The sequence below is a fragment of the Scyliorhinus torazame genome, chromosome 6, assembly GCF_047496885.1.
Source record: "Scyliorhinus torazame isolate Kashiwa2021f chromosome 6, sScyTor2.1, whole genome shotgun sequence".
NCBI lineage: Eukaryota > Metazoa > Chordata > Chondrichthyes > Carcharhiniformes > Scyliorhinidae > Scyliorhinus > Scyliorhinus torazame.
The window spans coordinates 225525611-225541151 of NC_092712.1; the positions used below are offsets into that span (position 1 = coordinate 225525611).

The window sequence follows — 15541 nt, forward strand, 5'->3', positions numbered from 1 at the left end:
GATGGAATGTTCTCCCAACAACAATGGTAAAAGTATAACTAATATTCTCTGTGGTTGGAATGACACAGATCCATCCACATCTTTCATAAAGCACAAGGGTTTTGTAAGATGGTGCAGCCTTTTTCAGCACCAATGTATTTTATCATGGAGTGGTGGGAAATCCTGATTCAAATCCCTATTTTGCTGCATTCCCATCTCATTCCCAGCATAGAATGAAGATGGCAAGAAAACATCCCTATGGAAGGGAATAAAACTATCGCAGTCTATTCTTATGCTTACTTGGAGTTGGTTTGGGAGTTCCTTTGGCAGATGGTTAAGAGTAGGTCACCATATTTTTGTATGGATAAAAATACAACCAGGAACAGCCAGCAATCATGAACAGAAGCTAGGAAGCAAGGATAATAATTGAAAGCCAGCAATCTCACAAACCAACGATTCAAATTTCACGACAATTCATTATTCCCAAAATTGTTACTTGTCTAATCAGGAACCCTCATTCAATAAAATCAATCAAACCCTTCAAATATTTTTTTGTTTAGTCATAGCTTACTCAGGTCAGTTTGTACAGTTACTAATATTTCTAAAACAAAACTGAATGATAAAATATTTTATTTGAGCATGATTTGCTCACTGACAGTTGCATCTTATTTCTTTGTCGAATTCTTACCTGATCCCAAGGAGAAATGATTCCACCAAAGCACATGAAGAGGTAACCCATAGCAACCAGACATGCCCAAACTACCAGGGAAAACACGTGCAGTAGCTTTCTGAAAACAGACTCCACGCAGACCAGGACAAAAATTGTGAGGAATATAGCCAAGGCTGTTGAAACAGTTATTAGGAAAGCCACATGATCTTCAATATCCTGGGGGGGAAAGAAATGAAAAGCTGGCTAAGCACATTGCCACAGTATCTCCAGGCTTAGTTATTCATAAATTACCTCAATTATATGTCAGAAACATCTGATCAAGCAGGTTTTTTTTGTCAGTTTCAGAAGTTTGCAATACTGACCCATCATTCGCCATTTCAAACAGTAGACTAAATTGACACTGTCTAATTAAGTCTGGTTATTCAATTAATTATGTTTATTTATTGTAATGCATTACAAACCTGTGCATAACAAAAAATAATCTTTGGTTCGAATGAAAGTTAATTGATCAAAAGGTTTTCTCTCTGTAGACACGTTGAGTGTTTCCAGCATTTTCTGCACTTATTGCAATGCTGTGAAACAGACATTAGTGGCCTACTACAAGTACAATTAAAATTTACATTTAATATGCTGCAATTCAGAGTAACTAATTAAATGTTAGGGGGAGAGGGGTTGTTACTAATTTCTGAGAGAACTCTAAGTACTGAATTTCCTTGCATTATTTTTCTAATGAACGCTTTCAATTACACAATATTGGCTCACTGAGGTTTCAGCAACCCTTCAATTTCCTGGCAGCAGTGTAAACTTATTAGCTTCAAAACAAATCAGGGCTCACAGTCCACAACCTTTACAATAGGTGTTTTCTACCCGTATTAAATGATACCTACCTGTGCTCCCTTCATTGACAAGGACAAACAAGAGGGCAATAAAACACATTCTACTTCAAGCTGAATGCTGCATGCCTGTTCTTTTCAAAGAGAAAGGAAAACGTTTGAAAATGCTTCCCCTGGATCTTAAACACCTACACTCCTACATTTTCTGTTTGCCGTGGTTGTCACAATTCACAGCCTTACGGCAAGCATATTTATTTTGTTTACCAAAGAGAAAATGCTGGAAAATCTCAGCAGGTCTGGCAGCATCTGTAGGGAGAGAAAAGAGCTAATGTTTCGAGACCAGATGACCCTTTGTCAAAGGGTTTGTTTTGTGTCCTTGCACAGATCTTTACCAATGCCTTACCTATTTTCATTAAGACACCAAGGACAGGGTTTTCCTCTTGGGGTTTGATGTGTTAGGCAGGTCGGTTCGGTGTGGACTGCACTTGATGCAGCGATGCGAGAAACAGACCTCTAACACTGTAGAAGATCCAACACGGTTTTATTGAACGATAGAACTAACATACATATTTAACTGTGGGTCGACACTAAACTGAACTGACTGGAGACCTTGTACTAGCCTGACCAGACTTACTAGCTACCGCATGGTGTTTGTGCTTGCTAGCTCGTGGACTCTGACTGTCTCAGTGGCTGGGTCCCGAGAGAGCAGGAAACCTAGTGCCCTCTGGCTTTATAGTGGAGGTGGCCTGTCTGGTGATTGGCTGCACTGTTCTGTGTGCTTACTGGTCATCCTGTGTGTCAATCACTGCCTGTCTGCACTTCATTATATACATGCGTGGATATTATGACAGGGTTGGGAAACCGACATCGAGACTGTTTCCAAGCTCCCACACTGCCCCAGCAGGTGAAGCAGTCAGAGCCCACAGTTTTCAAAAAGTCAGGCTGCTAATGGATGGAGGCAGGTAGGGCAGCCCATTAAGCCCCCCTGGGTATGGTAACGGAGGCAGGATTAGGAAATGTGTGGGTCCCATTTAAACATATCATGGGAGCCATTTTTGTGTTTGCCATTTTCTGGAGAAAATGGCTGCACCAGTCAGCTGGGTAGAGAAGCTCAGGGCTAGCACACAGGGAAGGGCTGGTGCCCGGGGAAGGGCTGGTGCCCGGGGAAGAGCTGGCACCTGGGGAAGGACAGGCATCAGGGGAAGGGGAAGGGCTGGTGCCCGGGGAAGGACTAGTGTCCGGGGAAGGGCTGGCTCCCAGGGAAGGGCTGGCTCCCAGGGAAGGGTTGGCTCCCAGGGAAGGGCTGGCTCCCAGGGAAGGGCTGGCTCCCAGGGAACAGCTGGCTCCCAGGGAAGGGCTGGCTCCCAGGGAAGGGCTGGCTCCCAGGGAACAGCTGGCTCCCAGGGAAGGGCTGGCTCCCAGGGAAGGGCTGGCTCCCAGGGAAGGATGAGTGCCCAGGGAAGGGCTGGTGCCCAGGGAAGGGCTGGCATCTGGGGAAGGGCTGGCGTCTCGGGAAGAGGAAGGGCTAGCACCCGCGAAGGGCTGGTGCCCGGGGAATGGCTGGTGCCCGGGGAAGGGTTGGTGCCCTGGGAAGGACTAGTACCCAGGGTAGAGCTGGCTTCCAGGGAAGAGCTGGCACCCAGGGAAGAGCTGGCACCCGGGGAAGAGCTGGCACCCGGGGAAGAGCTGGCACCCAGGGAAGGTCTGGTGCCCAGGGAGGGACTAGCGTCAGGGGAAGGGGAAGGGCTGGCGCCGGGGGAAGGGCTGGTGCCCGGGAAAAGGCTGGTCCCGGGGAAGGGCTGGCACCTGGGGAAGGGCTTGTGCCTGGGGAAGGGCTGGCACCTGGGGAAGGTCTGGTGCCCAGGGAAGGACTGGCGTCAGGGGAAGGGGAAGGGCTGGTGCCTGGGGAAGGGCTGGCACCTGGGGAAGGACTGGCACCCGGGGAAGGGCTGGCACCCGGGGAAGGACTGGCACCCGGGGAAGGGTTGGCACCCGGGGAAGTGCTGGCACCCAGGGAAGGGCTGGCGCCCGGGGAAGGGCTGGTGCCTGGGGAAGGGCTGGTGCCCGGGGAAGGGCTGGTGCCTGGGGAAGGGCTGGCTCCCAGGGAAGGGCTGCTCCTCGCTTCTCATAATTCTGGCATAAAGGTCCTTCTAGAGACAGTGAGTGAGAGGAGGGAGATCATCTTTCCATGGGTGGCAGGAGATAGTTACTCAGCCAAATGGTGGCACGGTGGCACAGTGGTTAGCAGTGCTGCCTCACAGCTCCAGGGTCCCGCGTTCAATTCCTACCTCGGGTGACTGTGTGATGTTTGCACATTCTCCCCGTGTCTGTGTGGGTTTCACCCCCCGGTGCTCCAGTTTCCGACCACAGTCGAAAGAAGTGCAGCATAGGTGGATTGGCCATGCTAAATTGCCCCTTAGTGTCCAAAGATTAGGTGCGGTTGCTGGGTTACAGAGATAGGGTGGAGGTGTTGGTTTAAGTAGGGTGCTCTTTCCAAAGGCCTTTGCAGACTCGATGGGTCTGCACTGTAAACTCTATGATTCTATGAAAGCTGAAATAGCTGCAGGTTGCTGAGACCATCAGGAGCAGCAGTGTGGTCAGGAGGAGCTGGGTGCAGTGAAAAGGTTCTCTGGCCATATTCACTCTGGCATGATGAGTGCAATGCCAGACCTTGATGACAGGTCTCTGCCTATTCAACCTTTAGCAGACGCTCTAGCTTCATAGCTGAGGGTCCACGTGACTCTATAACATGGATGTAATCTGTGCCCAGAGCAATTACAGATCCTTTAGAAAGGCTCAGAGTCATAGTGCTGTTGAGCACTGGCCAGCACTAATAAGCATATTATGTGAAAGAGCTTTTGGCGTTGGCCAGGAAAAGCAGAGGTGCCTGATCTCTCTTTTATCGGTGCAGGAGAAGAGAGAACACAATGCCAGGGAGAGGGCTCTGATTGGAGGAGGAGTGCATTGCTGCATAGTGACGGCCTTGGGAGAGGGAGCTATGGAGATCGTGAGGGTGCCCACTCCCCGCTCACCCCACCTCCCAGGAGTAATCAGGAATAGATGGGAAGAGAGATGGGAATAGCTGGTGGAGAGGGCGAAAAGATACTGCTGATTGTAGATAAAGTGGTGGAGTGCACCCATGGCCATCTGCCGGCATGTCAAAGACGTAGCTTCAAGGAGGACCCTCAGCACTGCAGAGGCTTCTGTTCTCAAAGACTTGTTCCCACAATCTCTTCTTGTGTCTCCTGCAGGTTCTGACAAGGAGAAGGAAAGAGGTTCTGCATAGAGAGTATGAGGAGCTGGATGGGACTGGCAATGTATCAAGGCTGCAGCATGTGAGAGCTCCTGGATACCACTGTGATCCAATGCAAGCACGTGCACAGTATGAGCTTTCGGCTGGAGGAACTTTGCCTCAGAGACGTTGAGCTGGAGACTGAGCAGCAGACTCTGCAATACATCAGGGATGGGGAAAGTTACCTGGATGCACTTTGTACCAGGAGGCAGTCATACCAGTTAGGTTAAGGTCTTCTGATTTGGTCAGTGGTCAGGGACAGGAGGTTATGACTGCAAGTGAGACAGATAAGATGACCCAGAGAGCAGGAGTGTCAGCTTCTTCAATTGCTCAATAGGCTTGAAGTTCTCCTAACTTGTTCAGATGAGAGCAGGGTTTGCAGGGTAGGAGAACAAATTGATTATGGCACTGTGATACAAGAAGCCATTCAAGTGGGGGGGGGGGGAGCATAAAGGAATGTAGTTATAGCAGGCAACAGTACAGTGAAAGGTATTGGCACTGTTCTCTGCGGCAAAGACTGAGAGTCCAGCCAACTATGTCCCCTGCCCAGTGCCAGTGTTCAGGACATCTGCCCAGGGCTGGAGAGGAACTTGCAGTGGAAGGTGCAGGATCCAATTGTCATGGTCCATGTAAGTTTCAATGACATAGATAGAACCAAGAAAGAGGTTCTGCCGAGAGAGTATGAGGAACTAGGCACAAAATTAAAAAGTAGAACCTCAAAGGTTATAATCTCTGGATTATTACCTGATCCACGTGCCCATTGGCATAGTGTATCTATAATTAGGTGTATGTGTGGCTCAAAGACTGGTGTGGGAGAAATCGGTTCCGGTTTGTGGGGCACTGGCATCAACATTGGAGAAAGTGGGGGCTGTACCATTGGGACAGTTTACACCTCAACCGTGCTAGGATTTGTGTTCTTGTGAACCACATAACTAGTGCAGCAAAGAGAGTTTGATAGTAAGTAGTGGGGGCAATGGATCAAATGTGGAAAGATGTGCGGCGGGATTCTCCGTTTCTGAGACTCAGCGTTGATGCTGATGCTGAATTCGTGGACTTTCACAACAGCAAAACTGACGGCACACCTGGACCGATTCTGCTACTGTTAAGGGGCTAGCCTTGGCGCCATGTGGAACACAATCGATTCTAATGAGAACCGGTGCCGGATTCGCCGGTTCTGCGATTGACACTCAGGAGACTGACAAGCTGCAGTCACGTATACACACTGCACTCCCCACACAGACCACCCCAGCCAACAACATAGCAGCAAGGAGAGCGGCACCCCATTTCACCGACGCTTGACCCTGTACCCCAGGCCAGGAAGGAGGCTGCCAGCCGTCGCCGTTCGTTGTGCCTGGGCGCAGGTGGCAGAGGCGGACAGCACCACCAGCAACACTGTCCGGAACGGCCAGCATTGCCGGAAGAAACTGCACAACCTCTTCAGGGCGGCCAGGGTGAGAAGGCAGCACTGTGCTCCTGGCACTAACCCACGTCTCACACACCCGTATCCCTACCCCACCCAGAGGGCGGCCAAACCCCCACCCTGCACCACATGCTGGCACACATACCGGCCGCCATGGCCAGGTGCCCTGGCCACTGAGGCCACCAGCTGCCCCATCCCTGCATGGGTCGGACTGTGTAATGCTGTCGTTCTCTGTGCACCCCCCTCCCCCGGAGAAGGCCAGGAACGGGAAAAGACAGGAGGGGACCGGCAAAACTGCGGCCCCTTACCATGGCTGAGCAGAGGGCCCTGAAGGTGGTCGGCAGCTCGGAGGAAAGGGAGGCTGTGAGGTGGAGGCCGGCCATGTGAAAGGCAGTGAGACCCTGCTTAGTTATGGTTTCCCATGACACATGTGTCAACCCCCCCCCAACACCACCCTCACCCCCACAGCACCCTCACCCCAACACCACCGGACACCAGCCCTCCGCCCGAGACTCAGGAGACAAAGGATGACAGTCATTTTCCATTACAGCTCTCTCCAACACTCTCCACCATCCCAGAGACTATCACCTCGGTTGGCATGTTAGTGAAGAGGCTCCTGGGGCACTATCTGGTGCGCACCATGCTGCTGATCCGGTACAGCAGGTGGAGGTAGGAACACCCAAGAGGGCGGACGGTAGGAGGACAGGCCAACCTGAGGAACTTACTGCCATCGAGATGGGCTTCGAGCTTTTGGAACAAACAGTCCCATCTATGGTACAGGTGCAGTCGCAGAGCCAGGGACTACATGATGATTTGTAGGCGAGCATCCAGCACCTGTAGTTGGAGGAGTCCAACTGCGTGCAGGAGCAGGAGGTGGTGCCGACTATGCGTGCCACCCAGGCCAACACTGCATGGGTGACGTCCGCGGTGGAGGCATTGGGGGCGCCGGTTTTGGCTATGGCTCAACATGCCTGGGGCATTCTGTGCGGGCGCTGGCCAAGGCCCAGGACAGGGTTGCCGCCTCTCAGGGGACCATGTGCCAGGACCACCTGGAAATTGCAGCGATGCTCCTGAGCGTGGCCCAGTCACAGCAGGCCATGGCCGGGAACATTGGCGGCATTGCCCAAGGCCTGGCCGACGTGGCGCAGACACAGACGGAGGTGCCCAGTCTCAGAGGGAGATGGCGCAGTCACTGGTTGATGTGACATACACCCAGAAGGTGGTGGCACATTCACAGCATGATGTGGTGCAGTCCCAGACGGAGATGGTCCATTCCCTGTGCTCCATGGCCATGAGCGTGCAGACCCTGGCTGAGACCAGGGCGGGCCAGCAGGACTGGCAACGCCAGGTGGCAGAGGGAGCCTCAAGGGATAGCTCCCTTCACACACCCTAACCATGGAGTAGTTCAGCGGCCATCGGGCAGCCCGAGGGAGGAGGAGGTGCTGGGGCCCGTGCTGGTGACTCCCACAGGGGAGATGCTGGAACACCGCAGCACATCGGACTACCCCCTCCTGTCCCTGATGCATTTGGTGGGCTGCAGGCAGATAGGGGTGGCACCATGCCAGCTGGGGCACCCTAGCAGCAGGAAGGCCCATCCAGGCCTGGTTGTGCCAGAAGATGCTCGCCAATGTGGACCGAGGTCGCAAGGCAGGAATCACAGCAGCCCGCCTCCACTCCTGCTGTACCGTCTGGGGAACCACATCGACGTAGCGTTAGGGCCCGTAAGGCCAGGAAGTTAGATACTAGTTAAGTTGGCACGGGTGCAGGGCATAGTTTAGTTATAGGGACTAGGGCACAAATCTGTATATATTCGTTCACATTAAACACCTGTTGTCACTGTTCCAACCTTTGGGGCAATGTGAGGCACAAGTTCAAGGTGAGGGGGGAAAGGTTCAGTGGTGATGTGTGGGGAAAGTTTTTTACACAGAGGGTGGTGGTGGCCTGGAATGCACTGACAAGTAATGTCATTGAGGCAGATACATTAGAGACCTTTAAGACTTATCTGGATAGGCACATGAACAGAGGTATAGAAGGATACAGGCAGTTGGTTTAGTTAGGACATGTGATCGGCTCAGGCGTGGAGGGCCGAAGGGCCTGTTCCTGTGCTGTATCGTTCTTTGTTCCTTGTTCTTTCTCGGTGCTCTGTCAGATGGGTGTGAGAGGTGGACTGGTTCGGACTGGTCGGGGGGGCAGTGGAATGAGCGGATGTTTGGGGGGGCGGGGTGGGGGGGGGGGATTGGGCGTACCCTGTGGGTGGCTTGGGTTCCACATCCACCTCCCCCTTCCCCGGCCATCCCCACCACCGCCACCCCAGGGATTCGATGGGACAGTCTGATGGCATGGCCAGCTCGCATGCAGGGATCTCCCAGGTGGACGGTGGGAAGTGCTACTGTGGCAGGAGTCATACATAGTCAAACGATGTGCAGCACCAGGGCTCATCACAGAGCGGGTTGTCATCATCCTCCATCCCACGGACCAGACCCGCTGTTACTGCAAACCTAAGACCCACAATGCCCCTGGCCAGCCCTCCCATCCCCCATCACTCTCATCCCCCCCCCGCACCCCTCTCCCTAGTCGGTGAACCTGGAGGCGATCAGAGCTTCCCGTGCGCATTGGCCCTGGCACCCGTCATGCGGCTTCCCATGCATGCCTGGGCCCCATGTGCAGCCCATCTTGGCCCTACCCCGCATCCTCCTTGTCAGACGAGGGCTGCCGTTCCTCCTCCTCCTCCAGCACATAATAATAATCTTTTATTGTCACAAGTAGGCTTCAATGAAGTTACTGTGAAAAGCCCCTAGTCGCCACATTCCGCCGCCTGTTCGGGGAGGCCGGTACGGGAATTGAACCCGCGCTGCTGGCCTTGTTCTGCATTACAAACCAGCTGTTTAGCCCACTGTGCAAAACCAGCCCCTCTGCTGCGTGATGTTGTGGAGGACACAGCAGTCGCGGGCGTCCCTCTCAGCATCATACCTGGAGGGCCCCTCCAGAGCGGTCCAGGCACCTGAACCACATCTTCAGGAGGCCTAAGCACCACTCGATCACTCTCCTGGCCGTTGCATGGGCTTCGTTGTAGTGGATCTCCGTGTAGGTCTGTGTCCTCCGGATAGGCATTACCAGCCACGACTGCAGTGGATAACCCGTTGCCCACGAGCCAAACCCCCCCCCCACCCGTGAAGGCGTCTTGAACATGTCAGGAACTGTCAAGTGTGTCAGGATGAAGGTGTCGTGCACACTGCCCCGGTATCAGGCGCAGATGTTTATGATGCGCAGCTGTTGGTCACTTATCAGCTGCACGTTCATCAAGTGGAACCCCTTTCAGTTGGTGTCGAGTGACCTATCATCTTCAGGTGCTCATAAGGCGACATACACCCTGTCGGTCACCCCTTGGACCCGGTGCATCCCGGCGATTGCGGCGAACTCTGCTTTCCGGGCATCCTGGTGGGCTCGGTCCACCTGGATGTATTGAGCCACCTGGGCATATAGGGCCTCCATGAAGGAGCGGCTGCACCTATGCACCGAGATCTGTGAGATCTCGGACAGGGCCCCACTCGGCACCTGGAAGGACCCCGTCATGTAAACGTTCAGGGCGAACGTTAACTTTGAGGGCCACTGGGAGTGGGTGTCCTGCCCCATAGTCCCACAGTGCCAGGTGTGCCATGATCTGGCAGATATGTCGTACTGTCTCTCTGCTCAGCCGGAGACTTCGGTATGTCCAGTCTGGCAGGTCCTTGAATGACAGACCAGTACACATGAGGCCTCATGAAGCGTCTCCTTTGCAGCTCCTCCTCCTCGGCCTGTTGACCGGCTGGCTCTCTAACCTGGGCGATTGCCACCTGTCCCTCTGCGGCATGCTCCGCTGCTGCAGCTTCATCCTCCTCCTCGAGCAGTGTCTGCTTGTATAGACACAGGGCATCCCCAAGGGCAGCGGCGACTAGCAGGAGGCTGAATTCTAATATCCATTGTCTGCAGAGGTAAAAGGCTGGCATGTTAGCATGATGCAAACCCTCATGCCCAACCAGGTCCATCGGGAGACATGGTAGCGCCAGTTGGCACTGCGGGCTCTGCCCCCGCATGTCCCCCCTACCCCATCCCCGCACACCTGGCCGCCCTGTCGGAGCCGGCATCGTGGGAACCTCTGGTGCTGGTGCCTGTCCCTGATGCCAGGGGTACCATTGGCTTCCACTGCCCTCACCAATGGTATGAACCGGGGCCCCCGTAGGGGCTACTGTGGCTATTTCCCTGGGTGGGCTGCTGGTGGCTGGCGGACGGTGGTGGGATGCTGTGGTGGGGGGGGGGGGGGGCGGTGTCAGGGGAGTTGTAGCGGAGAGAGGGGGTGCAAGAGTGGGGCCGGCCATACGGTCGGTGTCACTGCAGAACCAGGGACCAAGATAGGTGGTCAGTGCGCAGCATCATGGTCGCAGTAACGACGGTCCATGTCTGGGTATCGCCCCAGTCCCGTGGGGGTCACCCCAGCCACTCAGCCTGTCCCCCCGTGCACGCACCCCCCCCCCCACTCCCCCGGCCCTTGTAGAGTCTGGCCCAGCAGCCCACAGTTGCTCCTCTCTGTGTCCTACCTCCTCTCTTTCTCCTTCATTAGCCACCATGCCGGTTTCACAATTTTTAAAAGCACAAGTGAATTGCGCCATCGGGAACATCAGTCCTTCGGAGGCGGAGAATAGCGGAGGCCCCGGAGAATACCGGGTCAGGCCTGCTAGTGATATGCAAACGGTGTTTACTGTACGTGCATTCCGGTACGCATTGACGCCACTGTCGAGATGACGGAGAATCATGATTTGCCGTCAAATCGGTGCCTGCCGCACTTTCACCATCGAAACCTATTCTCCGCCTGATCGTGTTTCGCGACTTTGGCGTCGGCAAACGGAGAATCCCGACCTTGGTATATCAAAGAGTAGGGATCAGGTAAAACATATAAATCTGGGAAATGAGCGCCAGAGAATTGCAGGAATGGACAGGAGGAAAAAAACCTAAGAATGCAGCAACAATCAATTCTAGATGTCACAAAGATAACAAAATGCCAAAACTAAAGGATTTATATCTGAATGCATGAAGCATTCATAATAATGTAAACAACTTGATAGTGCACATTTAAGTATGATCTGATAGCCAGTGCAGGGTGACAAGGATTGGGTCCTGAATATAATGGGGTACATGACATTCAAAAAGAATAGCAAGCTAGGTAAAGGTGGAGAGGTAGCACTGTTGATCAAGCTGGCATTTGTGTAGTAGTTAGAGAGATCAGGATGTAGAATTAGTTTGGATGGAGATGAGGAATGGTAGGGAGCTAAAGCCAGAATGAAATAAGCATAGATCGGATCAGACTCGAGGGGCCAAATTGCCTAATTCTGTTCCTAATCTTATAAATCTATGATAAAAGAGGCAGCAATAATCATGGGTGACCACAATCTACATATAAACTGGAAAAATCAGATTGGCAGTAATAGCTTTGATGAGGAGTTCATAGAATACTAAAACTAGTATTTTAAACTTAAATAAAGGGAGCTATGTGAACATGAAAGCTGAGCTAACTGAAGTGAATTGGGTACTAGGCTAAAGGATAGAGGAGCAATGGTAGACATTTATGGGGATACTTCAGAACACTCAGAATAAGTATGTTCCTAATAAAAAGAAAGATTCTACAGGGAGGACCCACCTTCCTTTAGAAGTTAGGAAAAGCATCAAGCTTAAGGAAAAAGCATATAACTGCACAAAGATAAGTGGCAGGTTAGATGATTGCTCAGAATATAAAGAGTGGCAGTTGTTATATCTCTGAGTTAGCTGCACAAGAAAAGGTATACAGATGCCCTCATTCTGGATTTTTTCAAACACGATAGAGGTTTTATTAAGAGGTGTTGCTCATACAATCTAGGATGGAGAACTACAAACCCATGCAAAACACTCCGCTACAGATCAGGTGGCACTTCATTCACAGGGATGTATTCTCTAATCTATAACACATCTCCCATTTAATTCTTTAGTATGATAGCAACGACTTGACAGTTATACAACTTATTCATTATCTCAATACTTATATACAACTTAATAAGGCAGTCTTTCAGGTGGATGTCTATTCCTTTTGGGTTGTATTCGACATTCTGGAACCTTGCTACTCGAGGCCTTTGAAGTGTCCTCTTTTCCTTCAGTAAGTGATACTTCCTGGGACGTTACTCCAGTGTCCGTCTCTATGGGTATTGGAAAGGTCTTAGAAACATAATCTGAATTTGTCTCTGTATTTGGTTTCTGTTCCGAAGTATCATTCTCCAGATCTTCCAAGGGAAGTAGTTCTCGAGTAGTTTCGGTAATTTCACTTTGTGAAGCTAGTAGCTGATCAGTATGACCCTTTCATCATCTGTCTGCATGTTATATGATATTGAGCGTGCCTTTGCAAGGATCGTAGCAAGCACACATTTCTCATTGATGGTGTAGCTCCTGGCTAGCACTCGCTCTCTTTGATTGATTACTTGTTTTTTAGAGTTTTGTTCCCTCCTCGCAATCTGTGCTTGTTATTGTCATTGACAATCGCTGAAGTATCAGAAGGAATCAACATATTAAACTGTGTTCATTGTTTCTTCCTGAATAGCAGCATTGTTGGTGAACTCTGTGTTGTTGCGTGTGCGATGTTCCGGTAAGCCATTAAGAATTTTCTCACTTTTCTTACCGATGTATCCTGGTTCTTTGATGCCTTGATGGGATGCTTCAATGATTGAACAAAATATGTAGTTGACTTGATGTGGGAAATACCATTTCTCTTCAGGTAGTCCTCAAACTCCTTTGAACTGAACTGAGTACGATTATCAGTTAGGCATGACCTCCCTGTGCATCACGATGGTGAGTAGTGGTTGTGATTTTTGCAGCCACATTCATTTGTAAACATGCCTATCAAAGATCAATTTTACTGAATTTCTGCCCCTCAGACAGTCCAGAAAACAAGTTTCATAGATAGATGTTTCATAGAATTTACAGTGCAGAAGGAGGCCATTCGGCCCGTCGAGTCTGCACCGGCTCTTGGAAAGAGCACCCCACCCAAGGTCAACACCTCCACCCTATCCCCATAACCCAGTAACCCCACCCAACACTAAGGGCAATTTTGGACACTAAGGACAATTTATCATGGCCAATCCACCTAACCTGCACATCTTTGGACTGTGGGAGGAAACCGGAGCACCCGGAGGAAACCCACACACACACGGGGAGGATGTGCAGACTCCGCACAGACAGTGACCCAAGCCGGAATCGAACCTGGGACCCTGGAGCTGTGAAGCAATTGTGCTATCCACAATGCTACCGTCCTGCCCTTCAATCAGCTTCAATCAGCTGCGATGCATGGTGATCTGAACATAATAGTGGGATATAAGTTGTTTTAAAATATCCATGTATTCTCACTGAGCCATCACATTTGAATACAGGAACTATTAGTGTTGCCCAATCGCTTTTAGCAACTGATTCAATGACTCCTGTTTGGACTAGCCTTCCTAGTTCTTCTTTGACCTTTGGCCTAATGGCACATGGTAAGGTTCTAGCATTGAGACATTTTGATGTACCTTTTGACTTGATTTTTAGCTGCACTTCAACTCCAGTTATTGAGTCTAATGAATCTTTGAATGCCTTCTCATACTTCACCAGAGGTTGTTGCAAGTTGCACTTTGAATCCACTAGTTGATTTACTGCTCCCCAGTTGAATTTAATCTTTGCCGACTATAATTCTATCAAATAAAGCAGGAAAGTTTCCACGGGCAATGTGAAGAGGCAATCCGCATCTGTCCATTTGCTTCTACTTTCACCACAATGTATTGTTTTAATGTTACAATCTCTTCTATGTACATCTTTTGGATCATGTTTGACGGTTTTAAAGGCAGATACTTCAACTTTTGATTGGAATTTTTCTCAGGTATTAACAATACAGCTGTGCCTGGATCCGCTCCCATTTTGATTTTGTAATGCTCGTGTTTTGGATATGCCCAAAAACATTGTTGATTGTGCCACATTGACAGGAAGCTTAATTTCAGCTCCTGAAGTTGCTTGGGTACATTGTCTTTTGAGTGGTCTTGAAATTTGCCTACTAATTTATAGACATGGCTAGTCTTCCTGGATGTGTTTTTTTTCCCTTGGATTTCCTCGATGTTGGAGAATTTTCTGAGTCCAACATGCCTTGACAATATGGCCCTTTTTGTCACAGTTGGTACACTTATTTTCTCTACTCCAGTATCCCTCCACTGTGTGCCCAACCTGTGTCTATCGATGACATGGTTATCTTCTTGCAGCATTGTACCTTGTGGTAACCATTTTGTGGATCTTCACTCCAGCCCCTATCTGTGAAGCTTCTTTTGTTGCTAGCTCCATGGATGTGGCAATTTCATCAGCAGCTTTCAGAGTTAAATCGCTTACAGTAAGCAGCTTTCTCTGAATAGTTTCACTGCTGAGTTCACAAACCAGCCTATCACAATGAGTATCATCAAGTGTTACACCAAACTCGCAGAATTTTGCTCACCTTCTTAAAGTTGATTTGAATTGTAAAATGATTTCACCTTGTTCCTGGCTACAGCAGTGGAACCAAAACCTTTCTGCAATTAACAATGGTTGAGGTGAGAGATGCCGTTCTGAAATTTTCATTCGCTCTATATGGGACTTATCATCCAGTTTTGCTGGATGAACTAAATTTTGTAGCAGCACAGAAGTTTTACTCCCTACTGAACTAAGAAATGTTGCAACCTTTAGATTCTCCGGCAGGGCAGCACAGTGGTGCAGTGGTTAGCCCTGCTGCCTCACAGCGCCGAGGTCTCAGGTTCGATCCCGGCTCTGGGCCACTGTCCGTGACGAGTTTGTACATTCTCCCCGTGTTTGCGTGGGTTTCGCCCGCACAACCCAAAGATGTGCAGGGTAGGTGGATTGGCCAAATTGCCCCTTAATTGGAAAATAATTGGGTACTCTGAATTTATTATAAGAAAGATTCTCTGGTGTTGATTCGCTATGAGATATAATTTAAATCTTTCCTCATATGAATTCTAAGTCTTCACCAAAAGTATCCATGGTGCCCATATTTCCGCCACTCTGGATACCGGCTCCCAGGGTCTACATATCAACTCACGTCCACCCTTCCAATTCTTTTTGGATGTATGACACAACTGATCCCCTTATCCACAATGCAACTTTGATTTTTTTCTTTTTGTTTTACTGTGGTTTGTCTTTTTCCTGTTTAGTGACCTATATTGAGTCAGAAGACTTCTGATTCCCCGTTTGCAGCAGCCCGTTTAGCTTTGCCTCACGAGTGGTCCCTGCAGCCCCAGACTCTACTCACTTCAATGGCAAGCAAGTTTTCGAACTGCTGTTCT

At 50.3% G+C, this 15541-nt stretch overlaps 1 protein-coding gene across 3 annotated transcripts in view; it reads right to left on the minus strand.

The window, feature by feature from the left end:
• LOC140425321 (adenylate cyclase type 2-like) overlaps window positions 1-15541 on the minus strand; it is a 1061108-nt gene that overhangs the window by 571717 nt on the left and 473850 nt on the right. For all 3 annotated transcript variants that reach the window (XM_072509476.1, XM_072509475.1, XM_072509478.1), the window contains exon 3: window positions 668-865. In XM_072509476.1, coding sequence (XP_072365577.1) covers window positions 668-865 — 198 coding nt within the window. The remainder of the gene's footprint in view (window positions 1-667; window positions 866-15541) is intronic.